The sequence below is a fragment of the Nipponia nippon genome, unplaced genomic scaffold (genome assembly GCF_047370975.1).
Source record: "Nipponia nippon isolate SJK-2023a ecotype South Korea unplaced genomic scaffold, ASM4737097v1 scaffold_1, whole genome shotgun sequence".
Lineage (NCBI taxonomy): Eukaryota > Metazoa > Chordata > Aves > Pelecaniformes > Threskiornithidae > Nipponia > Nipponia nippon.
This window is the reverse complement of record NW_028262290.1, coordinates 83487433-83505693: the sequence shown is the minus strand read 5'-3', so window position 1 is coordinate 83505693 and position 18261 is coordinate 83487433. Positions and strand designations below refer to the sequence as shown.

At 36.9% G+C, this 18261-nt stretch overlaps 1 protein-coding gene across 1 annotated transcript in view; it reads right to left on the bottom strand.

Annotated features, from left to right (window-relative positions):
* LOC148057444 (uncharacterized) overlaps positions 1 to 18261 on the bottom strand; it is an 89843-nt gene that overhangs the window by 18946 nt on the left and 52636 nt on the right. Inside the window, exon 4 of the mRNA XM_087736951.1 lies at positions 10649 to 10758. Within this exon, the coding sequence (XP_087593077.1) occupies positions 10649 to 10713 (65 nt within the window). The 5' untranslated portion in view covers positions 10714 to 10758. The remainder of the gene's footprint in view (positions 1 to 10648; positions 10759 to 18261) is intronic.

The window sequence follows — 18261 nt, the reverse complement described above, 5'->3', positions numbered from 1 at the left end:
ATCCATCTGCTAAGGACAAGGTTTTGGCTTCTGACAATGTTCGCCCAGAGGTATCTTCTCAAATAGTTTTACTTGCAAATTATTGGTGTTGATGTAGTGCCTATTCCCCAGCCAAGAGTGGGGCTCTCCTGTGCTGCATACACAACATGAAAGGTCTCTAACCCAAGAGCTTGCAATACAGACTATGGCACAGCTGACACATTCTCTCAGAAGTTGAGAAAAGGGAGGGGATGATCACAATGAGAATACAAGATCATAGTCACTCAGGTCAAGGTACTTTCATGGGTTTCCTTTTTCTTCTTAATAATATGCCCTGAAGGAAGAAAGTGAAGAACTGTTCATTTTAAACTGATGGTTCCCAAATTCTGATTCATGGAACAATTCAATAATCTCTCTTATTTTAAGTGCATGGTCATTTGAAAGAAATTTTGAATGTTAGAAATTGCCCATGTTCAGAAAAAGTTTTGTAAACACTGGCCTAAGCCAGAAAGTTTCTTCTTCTTGGGAGTAAATATTTCAAGATGTCAGAAAAGTTCTAAATCAATTTTGGGGTTCAAGTTCATTTACAAGGTTACTATCTACTAGCAATACATGTTACCGAGTGAGTCTTTTGTTGACATTCCTGTCATAAAATTTAATCAAAGTTCTCATGTGTATAGCATTCTTGAAATGTACACCTAAATGTTATACTGCTTTGCACTGATGGGCTTTCATAGTAAATGGTTAAGGAAGAATGAAGAGTATATTAAGTGATATAAAACTTTTTGGAATGTAGAAGTTCTCCTAAGTTGTAATACATTTTCCTCTTTTGTTTTTTTCCAAAGATAATAAAGGTACATGGAGTTGGGTCAGGGCAGAGGTTGAAGGAGGGAAAGGGAATAGAGGGGTATTGCCTTAATCTATGAATGCAACTGAGATATCAACATGATATTATTTAAAGTAAACATTTGGTGTTGTAAAAAAGATTTTTGACCTATGAGCTGCAAGAAACTTATTTCATGTGAGTGTTTAAAGAATTTTCATTAATACATTACATCTTCATCCAGTTTCCTCAAATTCTCTGTTCTATGCAGAGTCATTACTCACTGTACTAATCTGATAGAGAATGTCACTTCCAAAACCTGAAGTGACAGAATTTCAGAGAAAGCAGCCAAAATGTTTTCCTTACATCTTTTTATTTGGTGTTCTAACAGGAACATAATATGCTATGGATTAGGTGAGTTGCCGACTTCTCTAGTCTAGTATCAGACAACAGCAAATATTACATGCATCAAAGGGTAAACTCTCCATACTGTATGAAGCAACAGAAAGATCTTTTGGTCTCAATTTCATTCCCTGAACATAGGATATCAATAGAGATTTTGTTTTCTTTTTTTTTTGTTGTTTTTATAATTAGCTGTCGTAATGATTGAGAATAAATGTTTATGAAACATAAATGATTCTATGAAGCTTTTTTAATGCTGACAAAAAATCTTCAGTGGCACTGCATGACGAATCTAACACTTCAGAAAACTAAGATTAAATACTTGTTATTCTTGAAAAAAAAATAAAGTCCAGTTGCCTCTGATGTTCTTTCCTTCTTTTTATTTTTTTTTTTTTTTTGTGGTCGGACCTGGCACAAGATCCTTTAGCTTGGGTGCTGAGAAAGGATCTTGATTTCAATAAATCTATTTTTTTCTTGAACTTTCTCCAGTCTTCATTTGTTGGTATGACAGAAAGTTGTTATTCTTAATAAAAAGGAATAGTTATAACAACATTAAATTTTAAGGATCATAAATCGGAGCAAAGAAAATTTTGTGTTGAGGGAAGTTACCAAAATACCTAGTCTTACCACAGCTAATGACAACAGCAAACTGGTAATAAAACCTTGTAGTCCAGTATTTAAACTGACCTGGAACTTCCAGATGTTAGGGTGAGACTTGAGCAACTTCTTATATCTGTTCTCTAGATATGTTCTATGGGCCACTATCAGTAACTGTATGTTGGGCTAAAATGCACTCTTGGTTCTGCAGTTCTTATGATAATTTGTAGAAAAGTAAAGTCATATTTAAAATTATGCTAGTGAACGAGATTGAGATCTATGACTTCATTATGGAATGCGCAGAAATTGTGACATTTTTTGAAGAATAGTGCAGTAGAAAAGTCAAACTCTAATGGCTTGTTTCTTTGTTTGTTTTCTTATTCAACACAAATCATAATATTCTTTTCTAAATGAATATGCCTAGATAACAGAGGAAATAAGGAAGTCCATACTAACCTACCCAGACTGTGAAACAGCTGGGGCAGGGAACATCTCTTTTCAACATCAGTGCTTAAGATGATGTTTCTTCATCTGGGAATTCCTGCATGTAATAACATTCATGTAACAATTCCCGTGTATAGCAGCAACAGCAATGACAATTCTATTTTTACCATATTGCACTTCATCCAAACTTGCCACCTTTTGTATAAAATTTTTCTGCATTCGTCTTGGACTCATGCTACTTAATACTGGATGATCAACAGTTACTTAAGTTAGGAGCTCAGTGCCTAATACCCAAGGGAAGAATAAACACTGCTGAAGCACTGTTCAGGTCTTTGATGGGTTGACTAAGTTTTGGCACCTCACCTGCAGAAAGATGCAATGTCTTTTTTCCCTCACCATCAACTAAAAAAACAAGCCATCAGTAACTTTAAACTTTGGAAGGAGGCCTTAGGAAGACGACAGACACTCTCTATTATAAAAACTTTCTAAGTATTCTTCTTTGTTATTACTATTTTTGAAACCATCCAACACTGAAATGATACAATATTAGGAATTAATTAGGTTTTTTTGAAGCCAGAAGACGCCAGCAAAAATAAAAGTGAAAGTGGCTGAATTTCCCTGCTCACTTTCAGTATTGGAAAACGTAGCTTTTTTTGTTAACTTTATTCAGCTGAATACTATTGCAAAGGAGTTAACAGGTAAACTTTATCAGGATGTTGCTTTATTACAAGCAGCCATTCATTTAAATTTGTACCTGATGAGCATTGATTTTTATGTGCATGCTAATATGTATGGCAAGCATTGTATCAGAAACAGTGAGGAATCAGTAGAATCCAATTTCACTACATTTTTCAAAAATTATTTTAATTGTTTGGGTTTTTGCATTAAAAAGGAACAACATTTTCACTTACAAATAAGTGAAGCCAAATCCTTAAAGCAAACTAAGTCTACAGAGTCTGTCTGACAAGGTACCATATCTGAGCTCAGAGACACTCAGAATGTTGACTGCAGTTAGGTATGCAAAGAACTGGCAGGCAATAATAGACATGCTGATTTCTTTCAGTTTACAAATAACTGAAAATTTGTCCCATAATTCTTGACACTGCCTTCTTAGGAGAGTCAAAAGGAAAATATAAAAATGCCAGTATGAAACTTGATCATATTGTAGGCCATGTTACATGCCATTTTTGGAACATGCATTGATATATGTTTGATATCCTGGAAGCTGCTGGTATTACATACTCTTGGATACTAGCCCATTTTATCTGCTCTTTGTGAATAGGTTGCTGATATTATTTAGAGTTAGTATTATAAAGATTTTTTCCCTGTTAAAGAGAACTTTAAAGCTTGAAAATCTCTTTTAAAATAATTTCCTGTTTTGACTAATGTTACAATTGCACTCATTGTTTAGGTACTGGTAGTACTGAAAATGTGAGTAAACAGAGTGTGCAAACCTCAAAATACAGTCCTTTAAAAACATATTAGCACACAGACTTCAACCATTCTGGTTGGAAACAATGACATTGTTGGAGCAAAAGTTCAAGCAAAGATGCTTAGTGTGACGCAGGACAGCTAAGTCAAATAATGAAGTGGCTCGGTGAAGATGAGACCGAAGGTAGGAAAAGCCCAGCTTCTCTGGAGTGGGTACAAAGAAAAACATTTAGTTTAAGGCTGTGACATTTAGGGATGGTTTCTTATAGATAAAGAGCAGAAATCAAGGTAATGACTGGTAAAAAGGTCTGTGAGATAGTATGGACTGGCATGCAGTCTGCCAGTTGTACTGGGTCTGGTTGGGATGAAGTTAATTTTCTTCATAGCAGCCAATATGATGCTGTGTTTTGGGTTTGTGACCCAAATAGTGTTGATAAAACACCAGTGTTTTGTCTATAGATGAACAGTGCTTGCACAGCACCAAGACCTTCTCTGTCTTCCACACTGCCCCTCAGTGAATAGGCTGGGGGTGTGCAAGAGGTTGGAAGTGGACTCAGCTAGGACAAGTGACCCAAACTGACCAAAGGGATATTCCATACCATATGATGTCATGTTCAACAATAAAACTTGGGTGGGAGTTTCTCCAAGGTAGCAGTTGCTCAGAGACTGGCTGAGCATCAGTCTGCTGGTGATGAGTGATTGCTTTTGCATCACTTCTTTCTTTTTCTTATTTTTCTTCACGTATTAAACTGTCTTTATCTTGGTGTTTTGTTTTGTTTTGTTTCTTGCTTTTCACCTTCCAATTCTCTCCTTCATCCCACTGGCAAAAAGTGAGTGAGCAACTGGGTGGGGGCTTACCTGACAGCCAGGTAAGCCAACTGACCAAAAGATAACCTTTGTTCTTATGTACTGGTGAAATAGGTTTATATTGGGTCATGCCTTTGTGACGCAGGACCGTGGTGGTTCTGATCTATATAAGGAGTCTTAAAGCTGATTTCAGTGAACTGCTAAACATGTCTTCCCGCTATTGGAAAGGCCTATGGTTTCATGTTTTGTAGGAATAAGGTGTCTCTGCGAGCTGAGTTCAGATTTCCTCTGTACTGAGGAACTGTCCTAACTCCTGAGCACTGGAGTGAAAGTGAGCCACCACATCCTATGACTCCAAATACAGGACACTGGCTAGGATGCTGGCAGAGGATGTCCAGGCTGCTGCTGTTCCACTACATTCAGTACCTGGTATTAGCCGGATTAAAGCTATTGCACGTATGTCTTCGCATGCAGCAGTTACACTTCTAGGAACAGTGTAACTAAGTTATTAGGTACACGCAACATCTTCCTACTATCAGTGTTTGTGCTGAAATCAAGAAGTCAATCAGGTCAGTAAAGTTAATCAGATTTGCAAATATATGCAGGACAAGGGTCTTTGTGAAGAATACATGTCATTTCATTTCCTGTTAATACCCTGATAGATCATCCTGAGGACTTATAGGCATGAAATACTGTAACACAGGTTGCCCTCTGACTCTCCATAACTATAAGATATGACTAAATAGATATGTCTTGGTACTTTGCTAATGGGAGATGATAAAAAACAATGGCAGTTTTCTTCATAGTGCACATGGTATCAGACAGTACTATGTATTTAGAAAAGAAGTCATGGCTTCTATAAATTGGATAATTACGCACTCTTGGCTGCTGTAAAGCACCGATAGAAAAATGCGGTTTTGTCTCGACATTGCCGCTGTAGCGCCATCCAGCGTCGCGCTTCGAAAAGACCACCTTCTCCACAGTTTTGAGAAAAACACCCTCGTGCGCCTGCGCAGGGACTAAAGGCGCGAAAAGAGCAGCGGCGGGGGCAGCACGGCCGTGGCGAACCGCACGTACGCATTTGTGATCCGCGCATGCGTGAGAGCCCCTATGGAAGGAGCACACGTGCCCCTCGGCGGGGGCGACGCGCGAGACCACTCCTTCCGTTCCTCCCCACCCCCCCACCTCCACCCCCTTCGGTCCCCGACGAAGCCTGAGGCCACGGAAGAGCCAGCGGAAGATCATCGGACTCGAAGTGGTGGTGATAAACTCCTCCTTCTCTTTCTCTCTCTCCCCTATTCTTTTCCTCTCCTCCCTTGCCCTCCCTCCTCCCTCCGTTCTCTTCTCCCCTCAAATAAAAGTAAAAGGTTGTACGACATCTGACCGATTCCAGCGTCTTAATCTTGTCCTTGGGATAGTATGGAAACCTCCCCCGACACTGGATCGGGACAGCTGCCTTGCTTTCTTTCGATATTTCTTGAAAATTCAAGTCTTATTTTATCCATCATTGTTGCAGGACATGTTAATGTAAACAACTTTGAGTTATTTATGAACTTTCAAATGCAACACATGTATTTTCTGTGATGCTAATACTAAGAAACCCAGTTAATGCTTCTGACGAGTGCCAATAAACATAACTTTAGAAATAATTATTTCAGATAACTACAAAAAATAATGAGGATTTGATTCTGTGATGTTCTGAAGTCAATAACTCTGAAAATGAAAGGAAAATTTAGACTGATATTTGCACAAAAAGTAACGTGTTTGGCTATATCATTCATCCTTTCTCAGCCATCTTTGTTCTTATACTTAGAAATTGTCTTTCAGCTTTCCAATAAGAAAACTCTACATAGAAAAATTTGACAGTAATTCTATTTTTGTTAAGGAGAACAAATATTGCGAAGGTCGTAAATGTGGCCTTTTGGGTACCAGCAACTTTCTTCCTATGGTGATTCGTAATATTAGCTCACTTGACAGTCGAGAAAGAAAATAGAAATGTTGACAGCTGACAAAACCTTTTTTAATCCAGCACTGAATTCATTAACTCATAAAAAAAGAAAATAATAATCCTAAGTGCACTGCTTTAACTGAAAGCTAACACACAAATGGATGCATCTGACATCCTTTAAAAAACACTGAAGAAGGAAGAGAGCCCATGAAAGTGATTCTTACAGAGAAATTCTATGAAATATAATGGAATTTGACAAACTTTTGTAGACTTCTAAACAAGTTAGAGAAAAAAAGAAAGTGAGAGATTCTTGTTATCCTAAGAGATTCTTGTCATCCTATTATGTAGAATCGTTAAAAAAATACTATGACAAGCATCTCATTTCCTGAACAATTTTCCTCACAATTTTCCTCACAATTTGTGAGACCTTTGGAATCCTTATTTTTTTATTAATTTTGTATGTATTCAATTTCTTGGACACAACTGAGCCCGTACTGTACCCACCAAGTAGCTGGAGAGACATTGTGGTGATGCCATGTTGCCTTGAGGGCTGGCGGCTCCACAGCACTGCCAGGCTCCCTGGGGCCCTGCTACTGGCACTGTCAGGGGCTCCCCAGGTCGATCAGGGGACCTGGGCCTGGCAGCCAAGACCCATCCCACCCCCTCAGCCAGGAGCAGAGCAGATGATTTTCAGTTTTAACAAAAAGAAAATAGGAGTGTTGGGAGAGGGAGGGATTTAGGGAAAGTATTACGGAGCGTTGTCATCCGTGTTGATACGGACTACACCTCAGCTCAGGATTTTTACCATGACTATAGTGTTCCAGTTTCTGTGGATTCAACACAACTTTGGTTCATACCCATATTGATGCAATTCACTGGCATTCAGCATGCAACGTGTCTCTCTCTTAAAAAATTTCAAAGCTGTGACTCCCCAGTAAGAGTAATTGATGAAGTGTAGAACAATGGAAATGATCTGATTTTGCAAAGGAAGTTAGAATCTTCTTCTATATATGTTGAAATAGATATGTATAATGTAAACTTATATGTTTCATTAAAAGAAAATATTAATAAATTTCTGTTACTGCAATTGTATGCGAAGCTCACAACTCTGTTGTGTTTAGATAAACCACTGGCATGTTTTAACCCAAAAAGAGACATTGGTACCTGTACTGAACTAGCCGTGATTGCAGAAGGGTCAAGATCTTTAAGTGGTCAAAAAGCCTGGACCACAGTTAAGGCCACTGAGTTGGGTTTTCATTCTACTAGCAGTATGGAATGTACTTGATAAATCCTCTCAAATTACATGTCAGTATGCATGTGCAATGTTGCACGTTTATTTGTAGGATCAGAACCTTGCATCCTAGCATTCATAAATATATCCACAAAAAAAGTGTTTTTCTAGAAACTAATAATCACAGAAATAGGCATAGGTGCATAGATGAGTAACAAAAAAGCTTCTATGTCTGTTAGCAATGATTAATAACAGACCTCTGAAATCCTAGAATACAATAATTTTCAGATTTCTTATTGCTAACATGGATGACATCCCATGGGTTGCATAGCTTGGCATGGTGGTGCTTATAAAGTTTGGTTGCCCTAGGAACACCAGTAAAACTCCTTTAGGATTTAAAATATACATCCCACCAATCTTTTTTTTTCTGAGGTAATAATGCCTTCTTAGTCATTTGAAAGAACTAGCAATATGAAGTAATATTTAAGTTAACCAATACATTAATCTCTCTAAACCAATTAAGCTATTTTTCAATAAAGCAAATAATTGGGTCGAGAACACAGCTTATTTATTCTTGAAATTAAAATCTGACACTATAAAGAAATGAGCATGTGTTACTAAAAATTTCAGCTGTGAGCTAATCAGTGTTTAACTGGCTGTAGAGCAGCAGTGCAATCCGCATTACAATCTGTTACTGAACGTGGTGCTATTAAAAAAAGGTCAGTTAAACATGAAATGCTACAGAGAACTGCAATTATGAAAGTTAAACCAGAGTCATGCTATTCTAAAGAATAATCTATTAAAAGGATGTAATTCTAAGGGATTGCATATTACAGAGCAAATATCTGTGATCTGCAAAAGGCTGCAAAGTAAACAATTAAATAAATGGTTAAGTGAGCAGTTCACCCATGTGAACATTTTTCCCCTCTGGATTTGTGTTCCAAGGATGGACTCTGTGTGGATTGCTTGACATATAATCAGGGCAAAATTCCTGAAGCAGACTTTTCCACAGTGTAGGACTTTCCTTTTTCCCTTGTCTGTTCACACAAACGTGATACCTAATTAATGCCTTTCTTTCACTTATCTTTCTGTGATTTGGTTGTAATTAGCCAGCGCATTTTAAAAATATTAGAGGAGGCTAGCAGATAATAAAACAAACAACATAAATGAAAAGAACATATGATCACTTAAACCTTATTTTAATTTTTTTTTTGATCTATCTCCACATATAAAACATGGGTTCCATTTATTTCAGTGAAATATATTGAATGACAATTTTTTTAAAGAAAACCCAATGAACTCAAACCAGCAGATTTTGTTTTATTCTCTAACTTACAATGGATATTTTGTCAAATCATTCATTATTTTTATACTTCAGCAGACTGAGAGGGCACAGTGATTTGACAACTTTTCTTCACAGGCCCTACAGAGATGACATATTGATAACACATTATTTTTGCTTATTAGCAGTGCTAGTTATTCGTGCTGAGAGAACAGAGACATGGAACGAAGTCAACTTTATTTTCATAGAATCCATAATGTATACTTTTTTTTTCTGAATGAGCAGACTGATGATTTCAATGTGGAAAAGAGACCTACTCAAATTAGTTTTAAACTAGCTGGCCTAGGTACCAAGAGCAGTATGGACATGACAGCACAGAACTTGGTGTGAACAAATTACTCGAGCACTGGTCAGGATCCCAAGAATGGTTTTACAGCTTGTGTTGTGTTCTTTGGTCTTTCAGCTACTTTACTGTTGTCGCCTATACTAGATCATTGAAAGGTAGTTTGCATTTTGACAACAGAAGGTACAATCATGCTTTGACTGCAAGGTAGATTTACCATCCACAATACTGTCCAGTGGACTGCATACAGCTGCAGTGACCAAGCTGTACAGAACACAGTGGACAGTATTTTGACCTTGACGAAACAAGGTGGATTACTTTTAAACCTTAGGCATCCCTCCCTTCTTTTTTTTTTTTTTCCCTCCTTTAGAGTGGCTCAACATACGTACATCACATGATTGGAACTTCTGCAGTTTGGTTATGTGGCAGACCTGTAGTGAAATGACTTTAGGAGAAAGGTACTGTAATCCAGGAAAGTGCAGCTCACCTTGTGATGAAAAGCTGGACAATGGTTAGATATATGTCAGAACATCAACATGTTCTCTGTTAAGGCTGACCACAAATTCAGTCTATGTCCCTGGTTACCAGAATAAAAGAATAGATTAGAAAACTTGAAGCATGGTGGGACCCTCTAACTTTGTTTAACAGCCATCATCTTGTCAAAGCTGCCAGAACCCAGATGACCCAGTGAAAATACATAACTAGACTTTGTTCAATAAACATGGGTAGTTGAACAGCAATGTTTCTTTGTGGCTTTTTATATAAAAGCATAAGATGCCAAAACAGCCCACCTGCTTCCCAAAGAGCCATTGGAGCTTTTGTAACCTCTGGAAATGTTTCTATGTGACATTCTCCTAAACTTGTGCACTGCCAATACAGGAGTGAATTAATCAGACACAACTGGTCCTTCTGATGGATTTCGTGAAACAACATGCTTGGGATTTCCAGCTGCTTGTAGCAGAAGCACATGGCTCTAGCTAATGTTCACTGAGAGAGGCCTTAAGTGAGCAGCAAAGGTTGGCAAATTTAAATTAGATCTGATGGTCATGTGCCAAGGGAATGAGTCTTTACAGACCCAGATACCTCATCTTCAGGCAGAGGAAAGGGATCTGAGATTTTAAGTGTCTTTCCCAGTGAGAAAACTTGCTGGGATAACATCAGTTTTGTTATTACTGTATTTTATTTTCTAAGGTAATTTAGAGCTTTCGAAAATAAATGTAAGAAATGGCTTTTCGTTTTTTAATATTCAGGCTTGTCTAGAAACATATATTAGATGTGCAAATTTTTAGTATGCAAATTAAACACCTGATAAAGGCCTGTGTGAAATATGTCAACTTAATATGAGGTACAGAAATACCTACTTGGCAAAAATACAGCTATGTGTCGTCCCAGGTTGTGCTCCATTTCGCATGTCACTTTGAGTCATTGCTCAGCTTGCTGTACAGAAACTGCCAATGATAGAAGCACTGAACTGTCATAGGGAATAAAAATAAGAAATACTGTTTTGTGGATTTCATTTTCAGTCAGTTGAATTAAGCAATATTTAGAAAAAATGAACTCGCACAAGAATAGTGATAATAGCTAACAGGCTGCTAGACTGCTGATAGAATCCAAGTTTTACGACTTTTAGCAACACACAAAATGTGTAGCTGTATTGCACAGTTCTGTCAGGTCAATTCTCATTCTTTTCAGTTTTATTAGCGTGCTGAACACCTTAATCTGACAGTAGAAGTAATGCAGCAGTCTTATTTGGTGATGGTGTCTAGGTATTTATTTTTTGTGACTAGTATCTAATCTGCCATAAATTCTAGTAATATGCTTTTAAATAAAAATAATGAAGTGGCACTACCCGAGTAGTATCTGAAACATAGAAAGAAAAAATATTATACAGGAGTTATATGCTATGTTAAGTTTCTCAATCATAAAATAAAGTGATTCAACAGCAACAGAAACACAAGTGGCATTTTGCATCTTATTCTTGTCTGTTAAAGACAAATAAATAAATTCATTTGTAGAGAGAAGTCAGCCTGGGATCTGATTTCCTCTGTGTTTTCTCAGAAAAGCTTGCTTTCTTGTACCTGCAAATTCGTGTGTGTGTGTTCTACCCAAAGAACATAATTTAAGAAAATCTGAAATAAAGTGGGTAATGTATATATTTTTGAATCATTAGCTTGCCCAAAATGTACATAAGAAGTCTATTGCAAAACACATCTTCTCATGACTGTCTTTCTTTCTATATTAAGTTTTACGGTAAGTAACAAAAACACTTGCAGATTTTCTAAATTAATTTTTCTGCTCACTATTTTGTCTTCTCTCTTCACATTGGATTCCCTCAACCACCCCCCTTAATATTATCACCAGAGGAAGAAGGAAAGGAGAAGGTAAGGGTTACAAGGGAAGTCTGCACCCTCTCTTATAAAAGGAAAAATTTTGCAGGTAATCAGCAGATTCTTCTGAAATATCAAATGCTTACTATCTGATGATGAATTATCCTCACAATATAGTAACTTCATTCTTTGAGACACTTAAATATGGAAGGATTGGAGTGTAGTCTCCAGCTGATTATTTTAATCCCCTGGGTCACAGAAAGACCAACTGCTTTGCTTCAGATGTTAACAGGATGAAGGAAGAAACTCATTTTGCACATCCCAGACTAATCCCCCAAACACTGAAATTTTCCTTCTTCACATGTAAGATCATAGCATAAGTAGATTGTATCAATGGACCAAAAAGAACCGAAATACTCTTTGAGGGTACTGCAAGGTAAAATCTGATAGTGGGTAGGCTCCTAGACATGCAGGAGAACTCTCCCAGGAATCTAGCTTATGAACTGGACAGGAATTTGGTGCAACTCAGAAGCTGTGCAATGGCAAATAAAAATAAAACAAACAAACAAATAAATAAAACAAAAATTTAAAACTTGAGACATGGGGATACAAAGCCAAAATGGAGTTTTGTACTGAATTAGCAGCTGCCTTTTTCTCTGCTGTCTGCACACAGAAACCAGAAATTTCTGTTTTTCATATCACTTATTTCGAAGTTAGTTTTGTAGGTACATCGTTGTATGAGCCTAAGTCCCGTCAGATGTTAGTTGTTATGCAAATAAAAGGCAATGATTCTATATTTAGTAATACTTTTAGGATTGCTTCAGAAGGGTATTGTATGACTTCATGAGCATTTCACACAGCTGCCTGATTCTGTTAAAACATCTTCAGAATATAATTTATGCTGCTGCAGAATTCAAAATATCTCTTACATAAACTGTGTGAGTCTTGTTACTTTACATGAACTGTGTCAGATAATATATAAATGGCCAAACAGACAGAAATTTTAGATTTGTATAAATCATTAAGTAGTTCTTTTTATATTTTTTAAATGAAGTTCACTGCCTGATTTGACAAAATGAAAATTCAGATTTTAAAGATCATTCAATCTCAGCAATACTAAAAAATTTCACAATTAGTTTTCCGGAATATATCACCTTTGATGTGCACAGACCTTTCTGAAGTCTTAAGCTACACTCAGCTCTGCCAGTCTTTAGAAAAATTTTTTTACTTACTATCTTTTGATAGGTGTGATTATCATAAATATCTCTTACTCTGTTCTTTTTAATTTTCAACAACTGACATTATAAACACTTCCTATGTGCTTGCTTCATGTCATTCTATCTCTTATATTCTAATTAACCCTCAGATATATACAGATTGACATTTTGATTCACATCATGGCTGAATTTTGATTAACTTTCAGCTATTTGTTACTCAGAATAGCTTTCAGTTTTTCAGTCAAGTTTGGAACTGAACCATTGTGAAGAGATTGTTTTTCATAGCATTCCAGCCTAGCAGAAGACTTTTATTGTTTTGGAAACTCACTTAAAACAATAAAGGCACTACACAATCTGGACATCATTCTGCTATTTACTTCTTAAAAATACCCGTTGCTTCACTCAAAATGAGTGAGTGAAATACAGTCATATCGTTTTAGCTACCTTCTCTGAATATTTATCCAGAATTGGCTTGCTGCTATGCCATGAGTAAGTGAACAATCTCAGAAACTGTTCTTACTCCACATGAGGCAGATGGCAGTAGTATCAAGTCCCAGAAGACTTCCAGCTTCTGTCATGGCTATAATCACCTCTGAGCCAAACAAGTATTTAAGAAGAGTTTGAGAGATGTGCTCATTTAGCACAGTGTGAAGAAGAAGAGAGTGAAAAAGTAAGTTGTAGAAAACTCAAACTCTTTGAATGCCTGGCCAGTATGTTAACACAGCTTTGATTGAAAGAGTTAACTATTTCCAATCAGGTATGCACTCATCCAATGAGATAAGCTAAAGTAGAGAAACTAATTGCTATTCTCTTCCAGATGGGAAAAGACTGAGTATTGGTTTTGTTAGTCAGAAAATGGCTTTGCAGCAGATGAGCATTCCAATTGTAAAGTGTCAAAGCTAGCACTGAGTGAAATGCTTCTATTTGTAGCAAGATCTTAGTTTTGTTTGCTACCATATTTTCATGTCTATAACAATTTTCATTAGGTTTTCCTCAGTTTTGCTCTGCATTTAATGAACTGGGGAGGATATTAGAGTGACTAACACTAGAGTACTTTCAGAAGTTTGTACTCTCATATTCAATGAAATAAACCTCTCTAAGGAGAGATTCACAGCACCTGATTTACACAACAGGTGTGATTTACGAAAAAGGGACCCAGATTTGCCTCTGTGTATTATTCTAATCTTTAAAGGAGCGGAGTTTCATTGCTATTAAAGGAAGAAGCAGGAAGAAGGCAGAAAAACCTCCCCTTGACCCTTTCCATGTGACCCAGTTGTTTGAATTCAGTGGGAATAATAATCTTGTCAGTCCTTTTCCAGGACAGCAGTTGAGTCTGACTTCTACAGGCAACTGAAATAGTATTTGATCAGAATTAAGGAAAAGATTAGCGTTAGCAATTTACATTACATTTGATAGGCCAAAAGCCTAGCTTCAAATTTATATATCACTTTTAGGCGTATTCCTGAACAAACCCAGATGCATCCTAAAAATAATATTATTCTTAATAATCCTCTAGAAGATTAGACATTAGACAGGCGAAAAAGCAACTTACTACAGGCTAAGACTAGCTTAATGAAGTGACCACTTTGCAAATCTCTGTGCAAAAGGCATCATAAAACACCTTTTCTGGGTGACATTTATTTGTGAATAATTGTGTAGCTAAGTTTGATCCAGAATGGCTTAGTTACATTTTGGATATTTTTATTCCTCCTTACTGGTAGCTGGTCTGAATAGTCCTTCCATAAGCTAATTTTCCAGGCTCTTCTTCCCTATTTCGTTATTTTAATCTTTAATGCTCCAAATATCAGGTCCCTGGATATCTTTGACAAGGAAACTTGTGTCCAGATTCCCTCACATTCCGCTACTTCCAAAAATGGGGGGGAAAAAAAAAAAAAAAGAAAAAAAGGCAAAATGGAAGACTGGCAACTTTACACATTCTGTAACCATCTGACCCCCACTTTTTGTTACTTCACATTACACATATTCCACCATGGCCACTCCAGCCTATTTTTCAGTGTCATTGGGAAACTTACAGTCTGCTTACTTACTGGTACTAGAGAACATGGACTTTTGGAGGCAAGAAGAAATTTGTACACAACTTTTTGGTAAAGGCTTTGGAATCATAATTTTCAGAGGAAATGGGAAGGGGTGGGCTGTCATACTTCTCCTAAGATTCAAGCCCATGACACATGCTGGTTTCTTCTACTTACAAAGGCAGCTTCTCACCTTCAGTTGGATAGCATGAAAGTTGGTAAGTTGTAGCACCTTGTGAATAGTTCTGCCTAGAACTGTTTTATCCTGCACTTTTCATGATTTCCTAGGATGCATGTTGCATGTTTCTTTCAATTAAAAAATGGTCTTTTGTTAATGTTTCTAGAGTGATGGGATATGGTGGACTGTAAATTGATGGCAGAGGCTCTGTTGACAGAGGGGAGGCAACTGAAGTGTATTTACTTAGGCTATAAAAGGAGGAAGTGTTAACAGGCCCTAGGCAGGGCAGTGGTTGTGTTGAGACACTTCTGCAGAAAGCAGAGGCCAGATCTCAGAAGTATAACAAAATTATGTTCCTTTCATAACAACATTTTTGCAAATTACAGCTGCATTATTTTTGGCAGTTTTTCATAAAACAGAATGACGTTGCAATGTGAGACGGCTCATGAACAGCTTTAGGAATCCAAGTATTGAGGCTTAGTGCTGGTACATCCCTGGGTGCTGGTATAATCATTCTCTTCATCTCCCAAAGATAAAGCATTGAGTCATAAATCCTTATCATCACAGGAACTGGAGCAAGCTGTTCTAGAAACCAAGGATGTCATGCACAACCCAGATGGCATGGATTTGATAGCAGTGGACTGCCCATTATAATCCATCACTGAGATTAGTTCTCTCTCTGTTGCTGCTTTTTGCACAATGTATGAGCCCTTTCCCATCAGTCATTACTCTGCTCACACATCCAGATCATATGCTACATCTTCCACTCATCCATCATCATCCACTACAAGTTCTGAGGTTTCACCAGTGCCCAACCCAAGCTCAAAAATTCTCAGCATGTTTTCTCATATGCAGACCTCAAGGATATGAAATTCTGTTTTGTGTGGGGAAATTTCAGTTTTATTACCATGTTCTTCTGGGAAATGACAACGTGAACAATCTGTGGTCTGGGCTGCATCCGTGTGCCTCTGCAACATGTACTTTCATTTGTTGTAGTAGTGGTGGTAGCATGGTGCAGGGAAATCAGTGGCTCTGCTTTCCAGGGCAAAGGTTTAGCCTCAGAAGCTGAAAGCTGATCACCTGAAGGAGCTCCCCATGGACATATCATAGTGCAATTGGACTGGCTTTTTACAAAGCAATGGGACAGCACTAGTGGAGAACAGGCAGCAATGCAACTTCAACTACATGCTGGGCCATTTACAGGAGCACTCAACGTAATTAGTGCTTCAGGTGCTGGAATAAATTCAACAAATATTGCATAAATATGTTTACATACCATTGACTGGTTCAGATTTCTTCTGTCTGGTTATGTGCCAATGCATACGACCTTAGTGAATCCAGAGGAAGAGGAAGGAACAAGCAAAAACTTTCTTGTCCTTTTCCTTTTAGTCTCCAGATACACCTTTTATTTGATACACTTCCATGGTCAAAGCTAGGAGAGTCCTGTAGGCTTTCTGAGCTTTATGCAAAAGTAGTTTTGGAAAACTTGCAGAGTGCTCATATATTTTTTTTACTTCTTTTAAAAGCATTCTGATTTCATACAAAGTTTATGGCAGATAGTAAAGCTGATTATATACCACTCGGATGAATATGATTCTGCTACATAAAATTCATATTTCATACACTTGGAACACAGGGACTATGAATTCATAATGATTACTGCTACTTCTGAACACTACTGTGGTTGCAGAAAGCACTTTGTTATTATCTACTACTTTAATGTTTGGAGAACTTCACCTGTCTAGTAAGGTAAAACTAAAGTAATACAAACCCTTCTCTTTAAACTGAAGTGTTTTCTGTTGAAATGTTCATAAATAGCAGAGCTGAAAAAGGTCACCATCAGCAAACACTATTTATTCAAGCCTTAATAATTCCTAATCCTTACATCCTCCTACTGTTGGAACAATGATGACTCAAATTCATCTTAGATTCAGGTGAAGCATTTCTATTTCCAAGAATTATTTCACTAGGAATTTTACACTGGATTCAAAGCGTTTCATTATTAAGTTTTCTCTGATTCTTCACAAATGTCTTCAGCAGTAATGACATAAATTTGAACTTGGATAAATTAGTATTTTTGTTAAATAATTTTAAATTAATATGTTGGTTTGTATTAAAGTCACAATATATTCCTTAAGAAAGAATATTTTGCTAAATTAGTCACTCTTCCTTTTTCTTTAACTTAAGGCAGTTTGTAAAGATTGGATTGAGTTTTCTTTAAAGATTTCCATGTTTTCTCTTTTTGACCAAAGGAGATCCGAAGATCAAATGTATTAATTTTCAGTAATAATGTAGAGACAGTATCTTTGTTTACATTTTCTGTTGTTAACCTGATGCAAGTTTAGAGATATATAAAACAGGTATGCTGCAAGGCTACACTTGATTAGTTCTATTTCTTTCATCTCTCTTGCACTTTTCTAACCCTGCCACATTCCTGAAGAGCCTTGAATTCAATGAAAATATCATATGATTGTTTATGCACTTACAGTTAAAGCCCGTATTTCTGAGGCATAATTTGTAAGGGCTTATCCCATATTTTTTTCCTGATATGAAACTACTTCCTGATAGAACAGCTTCCTTACTCTCCTTCCATCTTCTTGCTGACTTCTAGAATCACCTTGGATATTTGGATACAATCACTCTTTTGGTCTCTTAAAATAAATGCAAATCTAGTCATACATTACAGAAGATGCAAGGTGACAATTAGAGCATGTAATCCGGCTGAATTTAGTATTGTGTTCTGTATCGCACCCTGAGCTAGATATACATATATACATATGTCTCAGTCTCCCGTTCATATATTGAAATACTTGAATTACATCATACTTACAAAACTAGGAAAGAAACCTCCATTTTAATGACACCTGCAAGTTAGTTGGCAGCTTACCTTTACACATCTCCAAGCTCCCAAGCTAGTAAGTAAAAGATTCTGTCCCATGTGAAAACAGTATTAAATATTTATTGTTGTTATATGAAAGTATCTGATTGAAATATCCATCTTTCAAAAGGAAGGAAAATGCACATAAGAAATCATAATGAGGACTGTTACTTCTAATTGAAATTATTGCCATATGCAAAGGAATATTTCTGCAAATGTTAATCTCTTGAGTGTAAATCTTCCTAATACTCCAAGTCTCATTTCCAGTGTATAGCCCATAGAACTCAAGTGAGTGGTAAGCATTCAGGACCTCTCTTAAAAAGGCCATTATTGATTTTCTA